The sequence below is a fragment of the Carettochelys insculpta genome, chromosome 3 (genome assembly GCF_033958435.1).
Source record: "Carettochelys insculpta isolate YL-2023 chromosome 3, ASM3395843v1, whole genome shotgun sequence".
Lineage (NCBI taxonomy): Eukaryota > Metazoa > Chordata > Testudines > Carettochelyidae > Carettochelys > Carettochelys insculpta.
The window spans coordinates 42,265,010-42,286,328 of NC_134139.1; the positions used below are offsets into that span (position 1 = coordinate 42,265,010).

General features: G+C 43.3%; 2 protein-coding genes across 5 annotated transcripts in view; both read right to left on the bottom strand.

The window, feature by feature from the left end:
• STRN (striatin) overlaps positions 1-10,545 on the bottom strand; it is an 89,049-nt gene extending 78,504 nt beyond the window's left edge. For all 4 annotated transcript variants that reach the window (XR_012644928.1, XM_074989682.1, XM_074989681.1 and 1 more), the window contains exon 1: positions 10,235-10,545. Coding sequence is in view for 3 of the 4 variants with exons in the window: in XM_074989682.1 (XP_074845783.1) it covers positions 10,235-10,498 (264 nt within the window). In the remaining variant the exon portion in view is untranslated. The remainder of the gene's footprint in view (positions 1-10,234) is intronic.
• A 2,402-nt stretch (positions 10,546-12,947) lies between these two features.
• HEATR5B (HEAT repeat containing 5B) overlaps positions 12,948-21,319 on the bottom strand; it is a 98,694-nt gene continuing 90,322 nt past the window's right edge. Inside the window, exons 35-36 of the mRNA XM_074989683.1 lie at positions 19,476-19,689; positions 12,948-16,119 (exon numbers count right to left, since the gene is read on the bottom strand). Of these exons, the coding sequence (XP_074845784.1) occupies positions 15,815-16,119; positions 19,476-19,689 (519 nt within the window). The 3' untranslated portion in view covers positions 12,948-15,814. The remainder of the gene's footprint in view (positions 16,120-19,475; positions 19,690-21,319) is intronic.

The window sequence follows — 21,319 nt, forward strand, 5'->3', positions numbered from 1 at the left end:
TGTTATGTCACAACCTTAACACTGTATTCTAGCCACTCCCAAGAAAGCATGCCAAAGTCTCAAAGATGCGCGCGCGCACACACACAAAAAACAGGTTTTTGCAGTAACTGACATTGTAGCCAAGAAGGGCGGTCTCAAGCAAACTTCTGGGCTAGTCATCTTCACTTCTGAAATGGCCTGAAGGTTGACGCAGAGACATAAAATGCTTCTTTTGCTATGGGTGGAGTACTTTCTCTCCATAAGTACTCAGAGCTCCTACTGGCTCAGCAATGAAGAATAAAGTTGGAATCAGGGTATATCTGCACTACAGTGACTATACCAACACAGCCACACCAGCACAGACTCATACTGTAAATATAGCCTAAATTGACAGAAGGGGGTTTTCTTTTGGTGCAAGAACACTATCTGAACTATGTTAGCTACATTGACAGAAGCATAGGTCCATCAACACAGTTGCTTACTCAGTGGGAATTGTATTAGGATAGCTACATTGATCAGGGTATGGATTTTTCACGTCCACAACCAGCAAAGCTATGTTTCCCTCTCTCTTTCAAATGCAGACCAAACCTCAGAAGTGGTTTAACTGAAAAGTTATGTTGGTAAACTTATGTCTCTGATGGATGTTAAAAATCTACCCCTAAGGAGCATAGCTGTGACAACCTAACCCCAACGTAGAACTTGTTTAAGGTTCACACCCAAGTATAGGTCCTGTAATTTTATAGCAGCTGATGAAAAGCAAAGCATCACACTGAATTTTAGTCAAGAAATAGAATAAAGGTGCTGTATAGTAAACAAAAAATATCAACTTCTAATATGCAATTGAATTACTTATCTCCTCCAAATTCTACACTGACCTTGACTGGAAAAAGAACCCTACATGTTTTGAAAACTATCTGTCTAAACCTGTTTAAATAGCTAAGATACAGATTATTTTAGATAAACTCAATCACTGAACATTCAGTCCTGAATCACACATCCAGATCATATCTAGAATATGAAAAAGCATACAAAAATCCTCTGTAAAAGGGAGAAGTTTGCCTCACTTTTTCTTTTTTTTTTTTTTTTGTTCCCACTTAACTGGTTAAAAATATTCAGGTTGCAACTCTCTAGTCCAGCACCTTTGGTACCTGACTAGTGCCAAATGAGAGAATTTGCTCAACAATGGAAGGTCAGTATTGTCTAGTAGAATTAGCAACACTTCCACTGCTTACTGCGCTCTTCACAGACATTTAGGAGTAAATTACAGTTAATAACGGCAAAGAACACTGAGAGCCGGGACTGATGGCTTTATGGGACCATGGGAAACTTGGCCACACCCAATATAAGTGAACATCCAGCTAACTAAAATTATGCCGAACGACAGGTGATGCAGGACTAGAGAGATTCAATCTGAATCGTTAATACTAAAATCTCCGCTGGAAAACAGTTTAAGTAATCAAAATTAACTTTGGTCTGGACTCTGACTCTTATCACAGACTGGTTTTAAAAACATGTACAATATTTTTTAAATTTAAGTCATTGTTCCTGGTCCTCAACATAAATACAAAACTCACAAAAATGGAGCACAATGAACGGACCAGGAAGACTTATGGAGAAGGATGTGGGAAACCAAACTCATGAAAGCTAAATATCTGTATAACATTTCTGAAATCTAAACAACAGTTAAAAAAAAAAAAAAGCACTGACCCCTACGCCTACCTTCATGCCTCCAGCTTCCATCCCACACACGCCACACGATCCATTGTCTACAGCCAAGCACTCAGATATAACCGCATTTGCTCCAACCCCTCCGACAGAGACAAACACCTACAGGATCTCTACCAAGCATTCTTGAAACTGCAATACCCACCTGAGGAAGCGAAAAAAACAGATCAACAGAGCCAGACGTGTGCTACGAAGCCTCTTACTACAGGACAAGCCCAAGAGAGAAACCAACAGAACACCACTAGCCATCACCTACAGGCCTCAGCTAAAACCTCTACAGTGCATCATCAGGGATTTACAACCCATCCTGGGCAATGATCCCCCACTTTCACAGGCCTTGGGAGGCAGACCAGTCCTTGCCCACAGACAACCTGCCAACCTGAAGCAAATCCTAACCAGCAACTATACACCGCACCACAGTCTCTCTAACTCAGGGACCCATCCATGCAACAAACCTCATTGCCAGCTCTGCCCACATATCTACACCAGCAACACCATTACAGGACCTAACCAGATCAGCCACACCATCGTGGGTTCATTCAGCTGCACATCTACCAAGATAATTTATGCCATCATGTGCCAGCAATGCCCCTCTGCTATATACATCGGACAAACTGGATAGTCTCTACGTAAAAGAATAAACGCACACAAATCAGACATCAGAAATGGCAATATACAAAAACCCGTAGGAGAGCACTTCAATCGCCTAGGCCACACAGTAGCAGACTTAAAAGTAGCTATCCTACAGCAAAGAAATTTCAGGATCAGACTCCAAAGAGAAATTTCTGAGCTACAATTCATCTGCAAATTCGACGCCCTCAGCTCAGGCTTAAACAAAGACTGCGAATGGCTGGCTAAATACAGAAGCAGCTTCCACTCCCTTGGTGTTCACACCTCCAGATCAACTGCTGGTAGCAAGCCTCACCCTTGCTGACTGAGCTAACCTTGTTATCCCCACCCTTGCTCTGGCTTATTTATACCTGGCCCTGCAGATTTCCAAGACCAGCATCTGATGAAGCGAGTCTGTGCTCACGAAAGCTCATGCTCAGAACTTTTCGGTTAGTCTATAAGGTGCCACAGGACCCTTCGTTGCTGTTGTAGTAAAAATTATACTACTAACACATTAAAACATTTCAAACTGATTTTAGTCAGCTACTACAGAAAATCCATCCAAAAGTTTTAATGTTTCTTCCTTATGATTTATTACCGTTTTCAAGTAGATGTCTCACACGTTTCTTTATATGGTGTCATAAAATACTGACTAGAAGCATTCTACCTTAATAGCTCAGAGCCTCTTCTGTACTTTCTAATGTTTGCTTAATGGTTCAAAAACTGGACTTTGAGGGCAGAAACTGGCTTTAATTGTCATCCTGTAGAGTGCCAAAAATTTTTTCAATGCTGAATTACAAAATAATTTTATGGCAATTAAATCAGAACCACTCTTTACTACATAGTTATTTTTAGAGCACTAATACAAGTCCCAATAGTTCAAGCATTGTTGACCCATGTTGGGAAGATCACTTCCAATCACTCTAAAATAACAGCCTAGTTTCAGGGAGAGATACCACCATTGTGCAAGATGTCTGTAACAATGTCTCTTGTGGTTTAAGATAACTAAAAAAAGATAGAAGAGAAACACTAAAATAAAACCATAAGTTTAAATAAGTGACATAGTAAATTTTGTACCCCATTTACCTCAGAAAATCAGTGACAATAAATAACACTCATTTGATAAATGTCAATATGGATGGATAGATTCAGTTTTCTTCAAATAAGTTCTAATTTCTCATAAATTGGAAACAAAAAACAAAAAAAAATCCTGTAAGGACAGGCAGTTATCCTTTCAAGCAATACAAATTTATTGATTATTTCTGAATACTTTGCCCAATCAAGTTCTAAATGTCAAAAGCAAATCACATGGATTAAACTGTGCAGACATTTCTCTACTCAGGTGTTCCTTTATTCACCCTTCTAACCATGCCAGTTTGCACTACTCTAAATTTCTCTTATCTTCAAAATTTAGTAATTGGTTAGTCAAGCTCTTTAGAGTCAGCGCTGTTAATCATATCCCTATAGTATTTTAATAATTTTGAAATATGTTTAATTTAATTGGAAGGCACTAATTTTGTTTTGAGCACTATCAGCATGCTCATCTGCATACTATGTATACGCAGAAGGTCCGGAGAAGAATATCTGAAGAAATACGCTATAAACTTAGTAGACATTGATGGGAATGACATGTATTTTTTGTGAAATGTAATATCATATGATCCATAGCACAGATCTAAGAATTCCAAACATACTTCCATTGAAACTCATTGCACAAGGTCCCACACTGAGCAACATAGAATCCATGGGATGCTTTTCATTGGAGACTATAAATTAGATCGGTTGACAATAACATTTAAACTAACATGCTGGAAGCTCAGGGAAGAAGCATAGTGGACTGCTCAGGTTTGTGCAAGACAAATTAGAACAGACTATAAATGGCTTCCCTAACAAAATGTTAACAATTGAACCAGCCACTATAGTTTGTCTGCAAGAAAATTAGAAAGGTACATAAGAACAGACATACCAGGTCAACCCAAAGGTCCATCTAGCCCAGTATCCTGTCTTCCAGTAGTGGCAAATGCCAGATGCCCCAGAGGGAGTGAACAGAACAAGAAATCATTGAGCGATCCCTCTCCTGTCATCCGTTTCCAGCCTCTGACAAATAGGGGCTAGGGACACCATTCTTATCCATACTGGCCAATAGCCTCCATGAATTTATCTAGTTGTTTTTTGAACCCTGTTAAAGTCCCAGTCTTCAGAACATCCCTGGTGTACTCTGAATATGGCTATACAGCATTTCGGAACAACTTTCCCAGGCTGAATTGGCAGGGTTAGACTAGCGGGTTTCATGCTAATGCTCTAGGAACAGCTGTACAGTATACAGACAGAGCTCTGAAGTTGTGTCTCAGGCTGAAGTCTGAGCTTTGAAGCCCCACCTCCCACCACACCAACCAGCTTCAGATCCCAAGCTGCAACTTCAAAGCACTGTCTAGACAGCTATTTTTAGATCATTAATGCAATTTCCACTAGCCCAAGTCTTGCTGACCCCAGGCTAGGAGGATTGCTACTTCTCATTCCAAAATATTATGCAGACATACCTATAATGACCTAACTTCAGCAGCATAAACAGCCATTATGCAGGGAAAAAGCAAAGACATGCAATAGAATTTGAGTCCAAACTATATTAGATAAAAATTAGATAATTGGAGATACACGTCTCCTAGAACTGGAAGGGACCTCAGGAAGTCATCTAGGCCAATCCCCTGCTCTCTTGGCAGGGCCAAGCACCATTCCTGACATCTATTTTCCCCAGTCCCTAAAGGGCCTCCTCAAGGATTGAGCTCACAACCCCCGGTCTAGCTGGCCAATGTGTATGTGTGTACACACACACACACTCTCTCTCTCTCTCTCTCTCTCTCTCTTCCACTAAAATAAGTGACTGCATTCTATAGGCTTCTGTGGGCATGATCACATAAGGTACTTGTGATAATTTAAAAAATCTTAATTATGTATTTAGATTTCATTTAAGGAAGTGAAGTCGGAGAGAGTGATTTATTTTGCAGCCTAGGAAATTATACCTGTATAAACACTGAGTAATTATGTTAATACAGCAATGTCAGGATGAAAAAGAAGTCACATTTTCACTTCAAAAGAATCCAAAATCTTTTTGGATGGCAAAATAAGAGTGGCAGCCTGACAGGTCATGAAGGTCTTAGTATGCTAATAATATGGAAAGGTCTGATTCCTCTGGCATGTAAGTCTGCATGCATACAAATTAAAGACCAGACATTCACATATCGTTTGCTTTTAATACTGACTCAGGATGCAAGAAAAATTCGCAAGATACTTGTGGTCCTGAGACTTTCACACAGTCCATCTTAGAAGACGTAAATAAAACCAAAGTCTCAAAGAAGATCTTTTGAAGGTGTGCTTCCACAGCCTAGCTACAAATAGAATGTCTTTGGTCAGATGACAGAGGTAAAAAGGATCCATCCCACAATATAAGTGTCATGTTATAGTTCTGGTTAGTGTAGTTCTGGTTAGTGTGGACAATGTAATACGATTACTGACAACAGACTTTAATATCAACAAAAAGTTTATCAATCATGTATCAATATACAAATTACAAATACATACCATAAAAATATCACATTTAGCCCTTTGAAATATGTACCAAGGCTAGTGTTACTGTGTGGGAAATTTCAGCTTTTATCTAACTATATTCCACTGACAATTCCAATAATATTCAACTATGTGTTCTATACCAAAATTATGAAAATGTGGCAATAATTTTAAGCAATACTCGCAACATTGAAAATAATGTTTATGATGTTAGTTTGGGGACAGGACAAAATTTGCAACCCTTAATGTGAGAGATATACAGTTAAAAAAAAGTTACAAAACCTTATTCACAGTGTTAAGTACTCTGTAGAGCACCTCCATAAGAAACAGTTTGGTTTATATAAGCAGACAAACTTCAGTCTCAGCAGGGACCATCAAAATCATCTTGCCTGACCTCCTGATCTCTGTCAATCTGACCCAGGGGGAAATTCCTCCCCAGAGCCAATTATGGCAATTAGACCGGGGGATCGGCAGCCTGCTGCTCAGGACCCACATGTGGCTCTTTGGCTGCCCCTCTCCCAGTTGCTCAAGTGCGCCAATGGTGGAGCAGGACTGCTGCTAACCGGCCAGTGTGGCCCTGTGGGAAGGGAGGGGCTGGGGACAAGACAGCAATCTCTGTTTGTGACTCCTGACCAGCGCCATCCCATTAGCCAAGAATGGGAGGGCGATGGGCACTGAGGGGTGATACCAGCAGAAAAGGGCATCATACACTGCCATGTACACCCCACACCCAGGGGCCGTAAGGATACATTGGCCGCTTCTGCAAGTGATGTGGGGCTGGGGCTTGCAGGAAGCCTGCCTTAACACCAACCAGGAACTGCTTCTGATAAGGCTAGCCCAAAGGGAGGCTGCACCTCAGCCCCTCTCCCAGAGTCAGCCCCCCATACTCCCTCCTATGCACCAATCGCCAGCCCTGACCCCCCCATGCCCCTTCCTGCATCCCAGTCCCCTGCCTTAAGCCACCTCCCACAGCTATTACTCCATACTCTCTCCTGTACCCTCAGCCCCCTCCCAGAGCCAATATCCCAAATCCTTTCCTGCCCCAACCTTGACCCCCTCCTGGAGTCTGCTATCTTTTTGTAGGTGTAGCTTTCCATGTTATGTGACTCTTAAAATATTTTGGTCAAAGAGGAAAAAAAACAAACAAACAAAACGACTTCTTTGCTGAAAGGTTGTGGACCCTTTAATTAGACCCTGAGAAGGCGAGCAAAACTCATCAGATACCTGGGAAACAAGTCTCTGCACTGACTCAGAGCCCTCTCCATCAAGTGCCTGGTATCCAACCACTGGGGATTTTTGCTATTGGCAGGTGCTGATGCGCCACATGGCATTGTAGGCAGTCCCATACCAGCCCCTCAAGAACTTTTCAAGCTGGGCAGGCCCACCAATAGGGGGTAAAGGGGGCAGTTGTCCCGGATCCCTTCGAAGGGCCTCAGCAGCACAGCTCCACCACGCTGTGCAGCTGGGAAAAGTAGTGGGCAGGCCACAGTCTGAGCAGTGGCAAGGGCTGATTGTCCTATGTCCTGCCACTTCCAGGGGCACAGAGACAGACACCCACCCCTTTTCCCAGGGCCCACAGTGGCTGTCTGCCTTGCTGAAGCAGGGCTTTGAAGCCAGTTAGATTTATTTTTATTTGCTTCCATTGCTCCCCTTGGGAGCCTGTTCCAGAACGTCAGACCTCTGATGGTTAGAAATCTTTTCCTAATTTCAACCCTAAATTTATTGATGCCAGTTTATATTGATTTGTTTCTGTGTCCACACTGGTGCTTTTCTTCCTCTCTGGTATTTATAAAGAGCAATCATATCTCTGTTCAGCCTTCTTTTGTTTAGGCTAAAGTAACCAAGCTCTTTGATTTTCCTTGGATCATCCTAGCAGCCCTTCTGCACATCTCTTCCAGGTTGAATTCACTTTTATTAAATAGACCAGAATGGCACAATGTATTCCAGATGAGGTCTCAACAGTGTAGCAGGCTCTAGGCATGAAGCAATGACTGGCAGTTCGGGAGGCGGGGGTGTGGGGGGAAATTATTTTACCCATTCTACCATTGACAAGATGGCAAGTAGTTTAACTTCTGTACTTCAATTTCTCCAGCTAGTGCCATGGTGTTCAACCAGTTCTGAACCAGCCACATTATTCTGAAAATATATTTATGGTTCAAACCAACTAGCCACAATAGCTAGCGGCTGTTAGCATGTTGGACAGCATGGAAAATGGGGAGTCAATACCCTTCCCTGAATGACGTCATACCAGGAGTGGGCATGTCGTGGTTCATCGGCCACCTATAGCTGATCAGACTTTTTTTTTTTTTTTTTTTTTTCAAATCCAACCCTCAAGCTCCCATGTTGGGAGCTTGCCTCACCCTGCCCTCCTGGCACTCCCCAGCCTCCAACCCACAATTCCGCCATCTTCTGACACACACAGAGCCACAATGCACAAGTGTGACTTCACCGTGCTGTTTCCGAGATCAGAACCCTGCCCCTATGCAGTAGCACATCCAGTCTTCTCCTGATCTCTTATGGCCCTAGTCTCAAGAATCTTGAAACTCCCCAGGGGCTACACCCACTCCAGGTAGGATACTTCTGCCTTTGTGACAGCACCTGACACAGCTGCCTTGAAGTCTTTGCCAGCAGTGGCCCTAGGAGTCCGCAGGAGCGCTCCAGTAGATTACCCCTCCCCTATAGCACACTTCAGGAGTCCCCCTCCACTCATTTCATAACATCCCTTACACAGCTCCCCCTATGCTACACACCACGGAGAGTTTCCCCACCACCCACCATGCAATATTCCACAAGTCATCCCACCCCACCTTGGCCACCTGTACAATTTCCATACCAAGATGCAGCCCTCAGGCAAAAAGTCTGACCATGCCAATAGATGCAATGGTTTTGACAGTGTTGTGTATGGAGGAAAGCATATTCCATTTGCATAAAGCAACTACACAAGTTATCTTACAGTGTACCACTCTAAGTTCATTACTGCAGACATGACATGAGAGAAGTGGTTCTAAATAGTCTGTGACTGACAAGAACTCTGACTCCTTAGCCTAGGAAAGGGTAAGAATCCTCTATCTAGCAGCTGACTGAAGGTATCAGAGGGGTAGCTGTGTTAGTCTGTATCTGCAAAAACAACGAGACGTCCCGCGGCACTTTATAGACTGACAGACTTTTTGGAACATAAGCTTACGTGGGCAAAGACCTACTTCATTGGATGCATTCTTTGCCCACAAACGCTTATGCTCCAAAATATCTTTAAGTCTATAAGGTGCCACAGGACTTCTCGTTGAATGAAGGTAGGCTAGTAGGCTCTAAGAAAATCAGGTTGCTTCGTTCTTCACTACGCAGTTACTCCTAGAAGTAACAGCATCAGAAGCTGGAGTGTAGTTGATACAATGCTACAAAAGCAGTACTATCCTAACATAAAATGTAGTCAATTATGGGGTTACCCAATACCAGATTAAGCACCATGTGGATCTTGAAGCACAGAAGCTGCATTTTAAACAACAGCAGATTCAGCTAACGCAGACTGTAATCTCTTCCTCAGCACCATGTAGGAAAAGCTGCCACTCCTGCATCTACCCTTTTAGCAACAACCATAGTCACAAGACACAAAGCTGTTGTCAGTGTCATCTTTGATCAGGAAGGACAACAAGAATTGGAGTGTAAGTAATGAAAGTATCAAGCTATTTTCTCCATCACAACTCCTACCATTGCTACCTCTGCTGGAGAATTAAAGGTCCAGGTTATTCTAGGATGGACAGAGCCCGGAAGGAAGCACATTCAGCCTCCCTCAGCACAGAAGGTGAGAGTAGGATACCACTCCTCCCCCCTCTCTTCTGTTTCAGAAAACAACAAGAGAAAACTGAAGTGATTCAAAGAAACAAGGAATGCTACAAAGGAAGAAATAATAGACAAGGGTGGTGGGGTGGAGAGACCCGGACAGCCCAAACCTCAACTCATCAGAGGCCCGCAGAACAGTCACAACTCACAGGTGAAACTGACACGGCACAGAACAGGACAGGACAGCACTGTCAGCGGGGTGCCCCCGGCTGCCCAGCCCCAAGGACACATAACAAGGAGCAGCGCCCCACCACTGCAAACGCTGAGACAGGAGCTGTTCCCGTCCCCACCCTGGCACGAGCAGCTCGGACTGACGGGCGCGGGTGTCACACCCCACACTGCTGCCCACGCTGCGCGGCCGGGGCGGGGCTGCCAGATTCGCCGAGGGGTGAAATACAGGGCAACTGAGAAACCGGATGGGGCGGCGGGGGCCCGGGGCAGCTCCGCCTCCTCTTGCAGCAGCCGGGGGGCAGCGGACCGGACCGGACCGGACCGGGTCAGGGAAGGGGGGAAGCGTTACCTGCAGCTCCGCCCGCTCCGCCTCCCACTCGGCTCGCTCCGCCTCGAAGCGGCTCCACTCATGCTGCAGGAAATGCAGGATCCCGGGGACGCTGTACTGAGCCCGGGCCGCGGACACCGGGGCCGGGGCGGCCGCCGGGAGGGAGCCCCCTGTGGCCGCCTCCCCCGGCTCCAGCCCCGGCCCGGCTCCGCCCGGCGGCAGCAGCAGCGCATTGTTGTTATTATTGTTGCTGAAGAAAACGCCGGGGCCCGCCTGCTCGTCCATGGCCGGAGCCGCCGCCGCGTCCCGGCAGCAGCAACAACCTGGGCGCGTCCCGCCCGCCGTCACCGCCTGACAGGACGCCCCCGCCGGCTGCTACAGGGGCCCGGCGGGGACAATTCTCGCGCACGATCCGCTCCGGCCGGGCCCGCGGCACTCTGGGAAATGTAGTTCCGAGGCCGTTATCGCGCCTAGGAGCTGAGCGCTGGCAGGGCGAGGTCTCTCACTCCGTCCCGCCGTCGGTCTCGGGCTGCTCCCCACTTCTGAGAAGTGGAAATCACATTAGAGCAACTGGGGAAACACCTCCGCCCTTGCCAGCTCAGGCAGGGGCTGTGGTCCCAGGAGCGGGAATGAACAGGAGCCTCCCAGGCGCACACACGCGTTCGTCCCACCCCACTAAAAGGGAGCTGGAGAAGAGAATCAAAGTAACCTTCTCCCAAAAACCAAGCTCCGGCCCAAGTGTCTTGTCTCATGGGGAGCTGGGCACTGCCAAGGCCCATGACAGGTACATCAGTCAGCTGTGCAGAGCCACGGTTGTCAGCAGCACGGTGGAAAACGTACAAATCTCAGAGGAAATGAACCACGTCTACCGCCAGCCTTCAACCAGGACACTAAACTGCTCTTGTTTTCTGTAAGGCTGGATGGCACGCTTCTGAACAAGGGGCAGTTTGAGAGAACTGCCAATAGTTGTGTCCAAAATAAGCACCGTCTTAGTAGCATGGGAATATTTTCTGCTTAGTGCATCTTTGCATAAGGATAAATTCAGAGATGCATAAATTGTGCACTCATTTTCTACTCCCAGTTACTCAGAAGCCTTCACCATGGGTAGGAGTGAATGAAGCAAATCCACTCAATGGTTACAGTAGCCTCTGAGGACTAGTACTAGGGGGAGGCACAACACAGGGAGGCTCTGTCTACACTACAGGCCTAAGCCAACATAAACTGCAGTTACTTAAACTGGGTTCCTACTAAAGGATGTGCCCCTGTGCTGATTTAGTAACACCACCTCCCAGAGCAGTGTAAAGGCACAGTCCATATAGTGAGATCCACCCAGTGTCAATATAAATGCATTGTTATGAGCTTCCAGGAGCCAACTTGCTATGCTCCACACTGACAGTACAATAGATTCAGTGTTCCTGTTGACAATGTGCACTGTCAACATTAAGAGCCAACTATGTGCACACACAAGTGATTTTGTAATTGCAGTGGCTGTGTGCAGGTTGACATAATTTAGTAGTGGACTTGGCCTTAGCCAGCATGTTACAAAACTACACTAAAATGGCTGGAGTAGAAAGTGCAATTTTCCTTAACTGTAAAGGGATGAAACCAGGGGACTGGAGCACTGAAACTTATGGTGCACCTCCTTCCCAGCCTCAGGGAGAAAAGGTACAGGATGAGCTGCATTGGGAGTAGTTTCAGAGAACTGCAATGCTGTAAGGCAGGGGATCTGAACATCTTCCCCTCTGATTCTCTGCTCCCTCCCACACCCTCCCCCAACACATAATACAAACTTCATGGCCCATCTATGCTGCAACTTCTTTTTCTTTTGGCAGGGGATGGGTGGGGGTGTTAATACATAAAAGCCAGGGTTGGCATTAAGGGGCAGTGAGCAGAACAAATCCCAGGGGCTCACATTGTAGGGGGCCCTACAAAGCTAAATTGCTCAAACTGCATCTTGAGACCTGGCTGGTGGGGTTTTTGTTTTCCCCCCCACCCCTCAATCTCAGTGAATCTAATGCCAGTCCTGCTTGAGCAGATGCCCTGAAACCTGTTTGTGTTGCCCCAGAGAGCCTCAGACCCCTGACTGAGAAATACTCCTGTAAGGGTTCAGCAGAGGAGAATTTCCTGAGGACTGTTTTTCCCTGCATTGGAAGGAAAAGCTGAAGTCCTGAGACCTGAAAACCATCCCACAGAACTGCAGCAGAAGGAAGCCTGTCCTGGAAGCCTAAGGGCATGTTGAGAAAGGCCACTGGTCCATACTGCAGGCAGCCTCATAGGAACCATAGGCTCTCACTGTCCTCTCAGAGGAGGCTAAGCTTCTAAAATTGACTCCTGGTGAGAACAGGGCCTGAGGGGCTGGATGCACTAGCTGGTGTTTGAGGAGGAAGAGAGCCTGAGCCTTCTACTCCCTTTCAGCTGCCAAGCACCTCACAATGCAAAACTGCTGCTTATCTCATAGACAGGGCCCACTCAAGGATCTACAGACTCACACAGATATAAGAACCATGCTGAAGATGAATAGGATTGCCAAACCCAGAAGTAAGTTAAAAAGGCCAAGCACCAGACCCAGTATGTTACTCCAAAAAAAAAAAAAATTCTGAAAAGGAAGTGGAAAGTAGTTAATTCAGGGGAAAACAGTCTGAAAAAAAACAGGGAATAGGGCAGAGGAGAGAAAGGAAGAACAAAAAGTAAAGAAGGCATGTTAGTTTCTTTTGCCTTTTAATTCAATTAAGGTTGAAGCCAAATTATATAAAATCATTTTTTGCCTGAGGACCAGGAAAATGACAGGACTATGGATTGAAAACTTGAGAAACTTGTTTCTAAATAAGCATGAGAACCCAGTATATTGGTATGTGGCAGAGAAAAGGCTCCTTTTCATCTGCATTTGCCTCACCCTTATCCCTCAATCTCTTTTTGTGTCTGTTTTCCCTTCAATTAACATTTTTTGCTTCTTTTACTTTTTTTCTTTAAATTGGCTTCCTAGAGCTCCCCTGTTTTGCTTGGCTGCCTCTAAACCTGCATTTTAGGATTTGTTTCCTTGCCTTTTCTGAGTTTCCAGCCATCTTATTTAGTCAAAAATTCAATTCTGACTGGGAAAAAAGTTCTAGGGTTAAACAAAACTATTTTAGAGAAATCAGGAGACAAGAATTCTTGCTGCTGACTCAGGCACAGCAGAGAGAAACTCGCAGACAGCTCATAAAAAAAGGGAGACGTCTTCAATGCACACCAAGGCCCCCCCTTCTCCCAACCCCATCTCCCCAAAGCCCTAAAAACAAACAGCAATTTCATTGGGTTCCTGTAGGTTTGTTGCATACCCTGGATAGGAAACACTAAGCATACATCAACTTGAAACAATCAGAGAAAGCATATCTTGTTTTCCTGACTTGCAGCTGGCTTCCACGCTTATTTGGTTTCCCAAAAAAAGTCTTGCCAACATGTTTATTTTGATTTTCACCTTCACCTTCCCTAATAAAATATCAGAAGGCTTGTACTTTTTTATTCAAATGGGCTTTGTGTTTCAGTTTTGAAGTTATTATGAATTATGTTGTACATTTTAATTAACAGCAAGGAGGAATAAAGTGAGTTATTCTTTGCTGCCATTCTTTGCTCATTTTGGGCTTCATTCTGTAAACAGTATTATGTCATGGCTGTGTCTACGTTAGCCCCTCTTCTTTGAAGGGGGCATGGTAATCAGCCTCAGCAGAGAATACTAATGAAGTGCTGCAATGAATATGCAGCACCTCATTAAGCTAATTCTCCCCACGGCAACTTTGAAGTGCTGGCATGCCATGTAGCTGCGGGCACTTCGAAGTGCGCTGACTTCTTGGGGCATGTGTCTTTGTTATTACTCCAGGAGAGGAAGTAACAATTCAACCAGTAGTAACTGTTTGCAGAACACAGGGCTTGTCCCATTCTCTATGATCTTGAATAATGGTGAAGAACAATTTTGAACTAAAAGTTTTTCTGATCATAACATTGTTTTTAAAAGTTTGCATAAACTGACTGTGACAGGGTGAAAGAGAACTCTTTTGTTCTTGGCCAAGTGGTTTAATTATAATTGATTTTTCCCTGCCCCTTGCATAAATGTTCACAGGAAGGGCTACCACAGTGGCTACTTAGAAGAAAGAGGTGGTTAAATGCCAACAGCAAGATCAGAATCCAAACCCATTTCAGACAGATTTCCTATTGTTAATGACAAACAAAAGAAATATTAGGATATACTTCTCAATTATACCTCCCAAATTATATACCTAACTTGTACATTGAATTGGTATAGAAACATCAGGATAGACCACAAAGATGGAAAGACAGAAACACACCTGCATTCTTCATGAAGGCTCTAGGGGTTGTATGATACAACAAACCTGTACAGGAAGGGCCCTGATTTACGTGGAAAGCAGGGAATTCAGCAGCACTGCAAAATATTTTAAAATGCACAAATTTCACTGACTATTAAACTGGATAGGAACAGAAGCATTAACATATAATTCAATAAAAATACTTTACTTCACTATTTTCTTATATTTCATAATGTTGCACAATTCCTTGTTTAATCGGCATTGAATAAATCAGAAACTTGCAAGAAAATGTAGATCTGATATACACAGAGTATGTAGCTTTATGCCTTTCACCTCTTCCTGACTCTAGGAATGGTGTCTGTGAGCCATAGCCCTCTCCCTCTAGCTGCATGAAGAAGGCTCTTCACCAGCCCCCTGTGAAGTATGGCTGGAGAAAGGACTCTGTGGTTCCCATTATGGTCAAACCTTGTACCAGATAACAGTGCTCATCCCTCTGTCTGAAAACAAAGGCAAAGTAAGCAGAACACTGAATCATGGGATATGAAAATAGTTACCACAGGAATTTACAACTGGCAAATTCCAGAACCACAGAAACTCAGATGACCTATTTCTAATGCATCTTTTAATTTTTCTTAGTAAGAGATTGTGGGGGGCTGGTTCTTTGATTCCTTTTATTAACTCTCAGACATGAAAAGTGAGCTGAAAGAGATGTACCACAAAGTAAACAACATCTTATTTTGACAGCATGCTAGATTGTTTATCTTAGAAAAAAAAGCAATCTTTTCCAGTTCCTGCTCATTTCATATTTCATGTGACCTGAAATGAATTATAGGTTTGATCATCTTGCTTTTAAAGAATGAAGTGATTAATTCACCTGACATTTCCACAGATGAACAGTTAATACTAAACACTGGTTTCTCTATCCATTCCAACCCTGCTGTGTTAAGTGGGATAACATTAACTAGCTTTTAAAAACAGTTCCATTTTCAAGGTTTGACTCAGCATTCTAAAAATAAACACCACAATTTAGTAGAACATATTATACTTTCTGGTGGGTAATTTATAACACAGATTCACAAATATGAACAAACAAATTAAATTTCTTAAAAATCTATATAAATACTAACAACACTACTCCCCAATAATGCATAAATTCAAGTAATTACACATAGAGCTATTAGATTGCCTCTGACATACAAACAATGCAAAATACAGACACATATGCAACAGCATATAAGAAATGACATAGTGCTTCTGACTTTTAATTGAATGTATGATACCAAAAACAGTAACTCAAAATAATTCAGAAAAAGCTAGTTTTAAGTTTAATTGTGGGGACAGAATGTATTGTGGGTGGCGGTTGCCTGGCAGCTGCTTTTGCTTTGCTGGCCTGACTTGCTCGGACTGCAGTTTCTAGACGAGTTTTCAATTCAGGAGCAGCTCCCATTACTGTCTTAAAAGCATGAGGGTAGAGGGGACCAATGTGCATTAGATTCTGGAGTGCAAACTCATGAAGATCTTTTGATACAGTAGATGCAGAAGCAAAAGCATTTTCATTCAATAAATAAGAGATCAGAGTTGGAACTAGAAGAGCAAGCAACTGGACTCCTGAAAGTGAAACAAAACAACATAATAGATTAGAAAGTAAAACTATATGGAAAATGAATTGCGACAATAATACTGTTTTTATAAAAGCAGCATTAAAAACAAAGCTGAAAACAAAACATAGCAATAATATAATAAAATCAAAGGTGTCTGAGATGGGTACGATCTTTTTACAGGCCAGTAAGTCTTTTTTCTTGTCAATGTCAGATTCTTCTGTATTCCACAGCTTCTAGTGTTTAATCCACTTAACTTCTGTCCCAGCCACTTCAGTGGAGGGATAACTGCACAGTCTGCTGGTGCTCATGGCTAAATGTGTTATACAGGTAGGGTCTCTTACACCTCAAGGGATCCTCCAGGGCTGCACAAAATTGAAAAATCAATTCATATTAGTTTTATAAAGCAGCCATCATGAGGAGTATGACATGCCAGTTTAGGACACAAAGTGAGAAGTATCTCCATATTAGTTTGAAAATGCAGCAGGTGAACGTAAGTAGTGGTCAGATAATACAGTAAAACCCCAATTTATGCAATTTTGACTTATGCATTACTTGGATTAATGCGAGTGGAAATCAGCAAGTGAATGTTAAAGGGAAACCCTAGATGCACGTCTTTCGCATATGTATGCAAGTACACGCTCCTGGGATTCCCAGCAGCAACAGGGGCGCTCCATCCCAGCTCCAGCCCCAAGGAGCTGCCATGGTCGGGGTGGGGGTAGGATAACCCTGGCAACAAAGCAGCTGTGAGTCAGCCAAGCAGTGCAGCACTCCATCCACCAGCTTCAGCCCCCCACTCCCCCAGCTGCGGGAAGCCAAGAAGCAGCCATGCCACTGCGCCAGGCCATCCCTGGCTCCCCTAGCTGAGGGAATCCCAGGAGAGCCATGTGATCTGCTTGCTCCCCCGGGTCCCCCAGCAGGAGGAAGCTGGGGACCAGCCACGCCACTGTGGCAGTCTGCCTGCCCCATGGTTCCCTCAGCTAGGGAAAGCAGGGAAGCAGCCTTGCCTCCACTCTGGTCTGCCCCCCCGCCACCGGCTCTGCCTCACCCCCGGCCCCAGGTCCACCACCCTGCCACTCACAGGAGCTGAAAAACTGACCAGCACTGCTACCATGAGTGGCGGGCAGCCAGGAGCCAGGTGCAGCAGTGCCTATCACTTTCCAGCTCCCAGCCACTCACGGGAACCAGGAAACTGACCAGCACTACTGCACCTGGCTCTGGGCTCCCTGCTGCTCACAGGAGAAGGGAGCCAAGTGCAGCCAGGAGCAGGTGGACTTATCCTGATTTATGCAAAATTTGACTTATGCATGGCTGCCCAGGATTGCAACCTACAAGTAAGTTGGGGGTCTACTGTATAGTTACACCATGTTTGGAATTTTACGAGTACATTGGCTTTAACACCTGTGACTCTGAATGTATGGGCTAGTGGTAAGAGTATGGTTTTTATCTACCAGAATCCCTTCATTCTAGCCTGTCTTTGTCATGACTCATTACGTGATTTCCAGCAAATTACAGTCATGTTATGCCTCAGTCTCCCTGTCTGTAGAATGGGCATACTATTAATCTCTCTCACCCAGAGGGATCACAGTGTGTTTGTATGGTACTTTGAGAATGCAAAATTAAAGATGCCGCGTAAACACAACAGTAGCATTTATTATCATTACTTTTGTGAAAAGCCTCATGGTACCTTTAGTGGATTATGCATAATTATGACCTTAATTCTACATATTTTAGAAAGATTACGTATCCACTAGAACAAAAACTCCTGCAGTGGTGCAATGCTTCAGTAAAGACTCAGAAGAGAGTCATCTACTAAATTGCCAAGACTCTGAAAGTTACCCATCCAATTTCTGACAGCCCAAGTGTGCTTAGCTTGTGAATTTGGATGAGGTAAGAGCCCAAGTAAGAGACTGTTCTTGGAAAAAGAAAAAGTGAACTAAAGCAGTCATTGCTGTTGATTTTTTAAAATAATCTAATTACAGCTTTATTTTGTTTAAAATAATTATGACAGACTATAAAATTTACATTCAAAATAAGCATTTTTAGTTGAAAGACTTATCAGAATATTACTCAGTGTTTTCTTATATTTTGACGTACACAGGAACTGTAGGTAAGGGGATTGATATGCTTGGCACTAAATAATATTAACATATCAGATATTGTACAAACTTTACGCAAACATTTCTACTAGTCTATCACTTCAGACATGCTCACACCAGCCATTTAGAAGCCACACTGACTCTTGAACATGTTCTGCCATTTTATTTATTTATTTATTTAAACATGGACAAATATGATCAGGGAATATGTTGAAACCAGTAATCTTATTTACATATTTGAGTCCATGGCCCTGGGGCATCAAATCAGTATCCAAATGTGGATTCATTTTTAACATAACTGTATTTTAAGATATTACATGAATATGCTTTTCTGTTTTAACACAAATCTAGTAATCCACTTGCAGAAAGAAAGCAAATCTCTTCAGAATTGCTTACAATTTCAAACAGGCCCTCCATAGCTGACTATGTCTCAAGATAACCAAGTTTCTTTGGTGATATGTGTCTAATAAGCCGTGTCTACACTAGCCCCAAACTTTGAAATGGCCACGCAAATGGCCATTTCGAAGTTTACTAATGAAGCACTGAAATACATATTCAGCGCTTCATTAGCATGCTGGCGGCCGTGGCACTTCAAAATTGATGCGCCTCGCTGCCGCGCGGCTCATCCCAACAGGGCTCTTTTTGAAAGGACCCTGCCTATTCCCTGCCATGGGCATAAGGGGACTTCGAAGTAGGCAGGGTCCTTTCGAAAAGGAGCCCCATCGGGATGACCCGCGCGGCAGTGAGGCGCGTCAATTTCGAGGTGCCGCGGCCGCCAGCATGCTAATGAAGCGCTGAATATGTATTTCAGTGCTTCATTAGTAAACTTCGAAATGGCCATTTGTGTGGCCATTTCGAAGTTTGGGGCTATTGTAGACGTAGCCATAGGTAGAAATACATATAATATGTAGGTAATGGGTCAGATGTGGCCAGTAGTGAAAGAGATAACAATGGGATCGTCTCTCCATTATTTCTTTTTACATCCATAGGTACAAGACAATACTCCACCACACTTGGAAAGTTTCTTTACAACTACAAAAGGTAGGAACACTAAAGTAGCAGGGCATATCAGCCACTTGTCTCAGTGCAATCCCTGCATACAACAGACCCTGTCATGTAAAGCTGTCATACAATGGCAGGTTTTTGCATCATGTCCACCACGTGTAAATTTATCACCTCCACCATTCAATCCCTAACTACAAAATTTCTCATGTAAAATTCTGTATTTCAGAGTAATTAATATTCTACAGAAAAAAACTATACTTACTATTCTGCTCCTCACCAAGAGCAACCAATGTTTCAAGGACTTTAATTCCTTCCTGGACTGCTAAAAGCTCTGTGTTGCTGTTTGGGCGGTGACTTTCTACAGCTTTCAGTTTCTCAACCATTATTGGTGCCAACGAATGGATGTATGGAGTTGACAGGGCACGGTTAGTGTGTTGAAATACAGAAAGCAGAAGCTGGTAACACTTGGCTTGAACCTAATCAAGATAAATACATGTTATTGATGTGTATATCAGCTTGATGGCTGGCAATACAGTCCATCATATCTTTGTGTAAATATAAAAATTGTTGGCGGAAATAAAGGAAAAAGACCACTGAAACTGACAAGGAATAGCAGACTAACAGTTGGCTTAGCTACTAAAAATACTGTTACTCAATTTTCAATACAAAAAAAGGGAGTGCAACTAGGAAACAAATACAGGAAATAAAACAATGACTAAATGAATCTAGGTAAGGTAGATAGAAAAACTAAAGATAGTTAATACACCAATCAGCCACATCTTACAGTGTACAAGGTGCTGAATGTATAAATAACAGAAGTACCAGCAACAACACTGGGTGTATCTGAGAATTCATTTAAAGTACCATTCCACTCCCGCAAGGGTAAAGCAGTCTCTTAAAAAGTACTGGAATAGCTTCAAGTAATTATGAAACATAGGTCCTGGAAAGCTACCTTGTTTTCCTGGACATTCTAAAACTGTGTCTGTCAATAAGGAGAATTCAGTGACTGTATTTGATTAGGAATTTAAAAGGGATTTTGCAAAAATGCAGCATAAACTCAACCAAATTGGAGAGATATGGCCTTACATATATGATAATCCAGATTCTGGGCTAAGAAGTTGGATATATTTATACCACCATTTAGGATGATTTATCAAGCAGGATCAACCAGCAACTGTGAGTGGTTTTACTAAACGTATTAACAACCTGTGAAAAGATCTATCTGATGCTGATCACATCTTGGGGTGGCAGAAAACATGGAGGCAGGGATAAATTAAACTTATATATTGTAAAATTATATAAGTTAAAGACAAGAGAGACCTATTTGGTGACTTGATTTATCTTACTATCTATGCAGGATTAACTTCTTACAGTGGATTTGATAGTGCTCAGTATAATTCAGTTTAGAGGCTTCCCCAACTACTATTTGGATGCTGTCTAAGATTTCCATCTCAGGACATTTTTCCCAATATTCAGCCTAAACATTATGATTAGTTTAAACCGGTTACTTCAGTTTGTACCTCTCTACCACTATAAATAATACTTTTCCACTGTTATTTTCATTCTTCAATGTCTTGTAGTGGCTTAGCACACAACCCCTCATTAAATATTTGCAGTTTAAACAAAAGCTAAGAACAAAATCTTCACATTTGCACAGAGAAGCTTTCACTTAATTCAGCAGGAGTGCAGTGCCAGCTTTTGATTGCAAATCTGGCCCACAGTTCTTTGAATTGGACTTCAAATGTAGAATTTTTTGCTGATGCTATACCAATTGAAGCCAATGGCAAAATTTCCACTAATTCTAATGTTGTAGGGTCAAAGCCTGAATCCATTTTGGAATTTGCAGAGTTCTTTCTGTTACTAAAGGTGCCCTGAACAGAATGCAGGGACAAGGCTTCTTAGCTGAGAGCTCCTGATTCTGAAAGTCACATATGTTTGCCTGAGATTCCTAACTTAACAGAACTTGAAGAGGTGTCTACAGATTATCAGGTCCAATGTCCTGTGCTCAAGGCAGGTCTTAGCACCATCTAGACCATCCCTGACAGATTTTGGTTTAACCTGCTCTTAAAAATCTCTAATGATGGAGATTCCACAATCTCCTTAGGC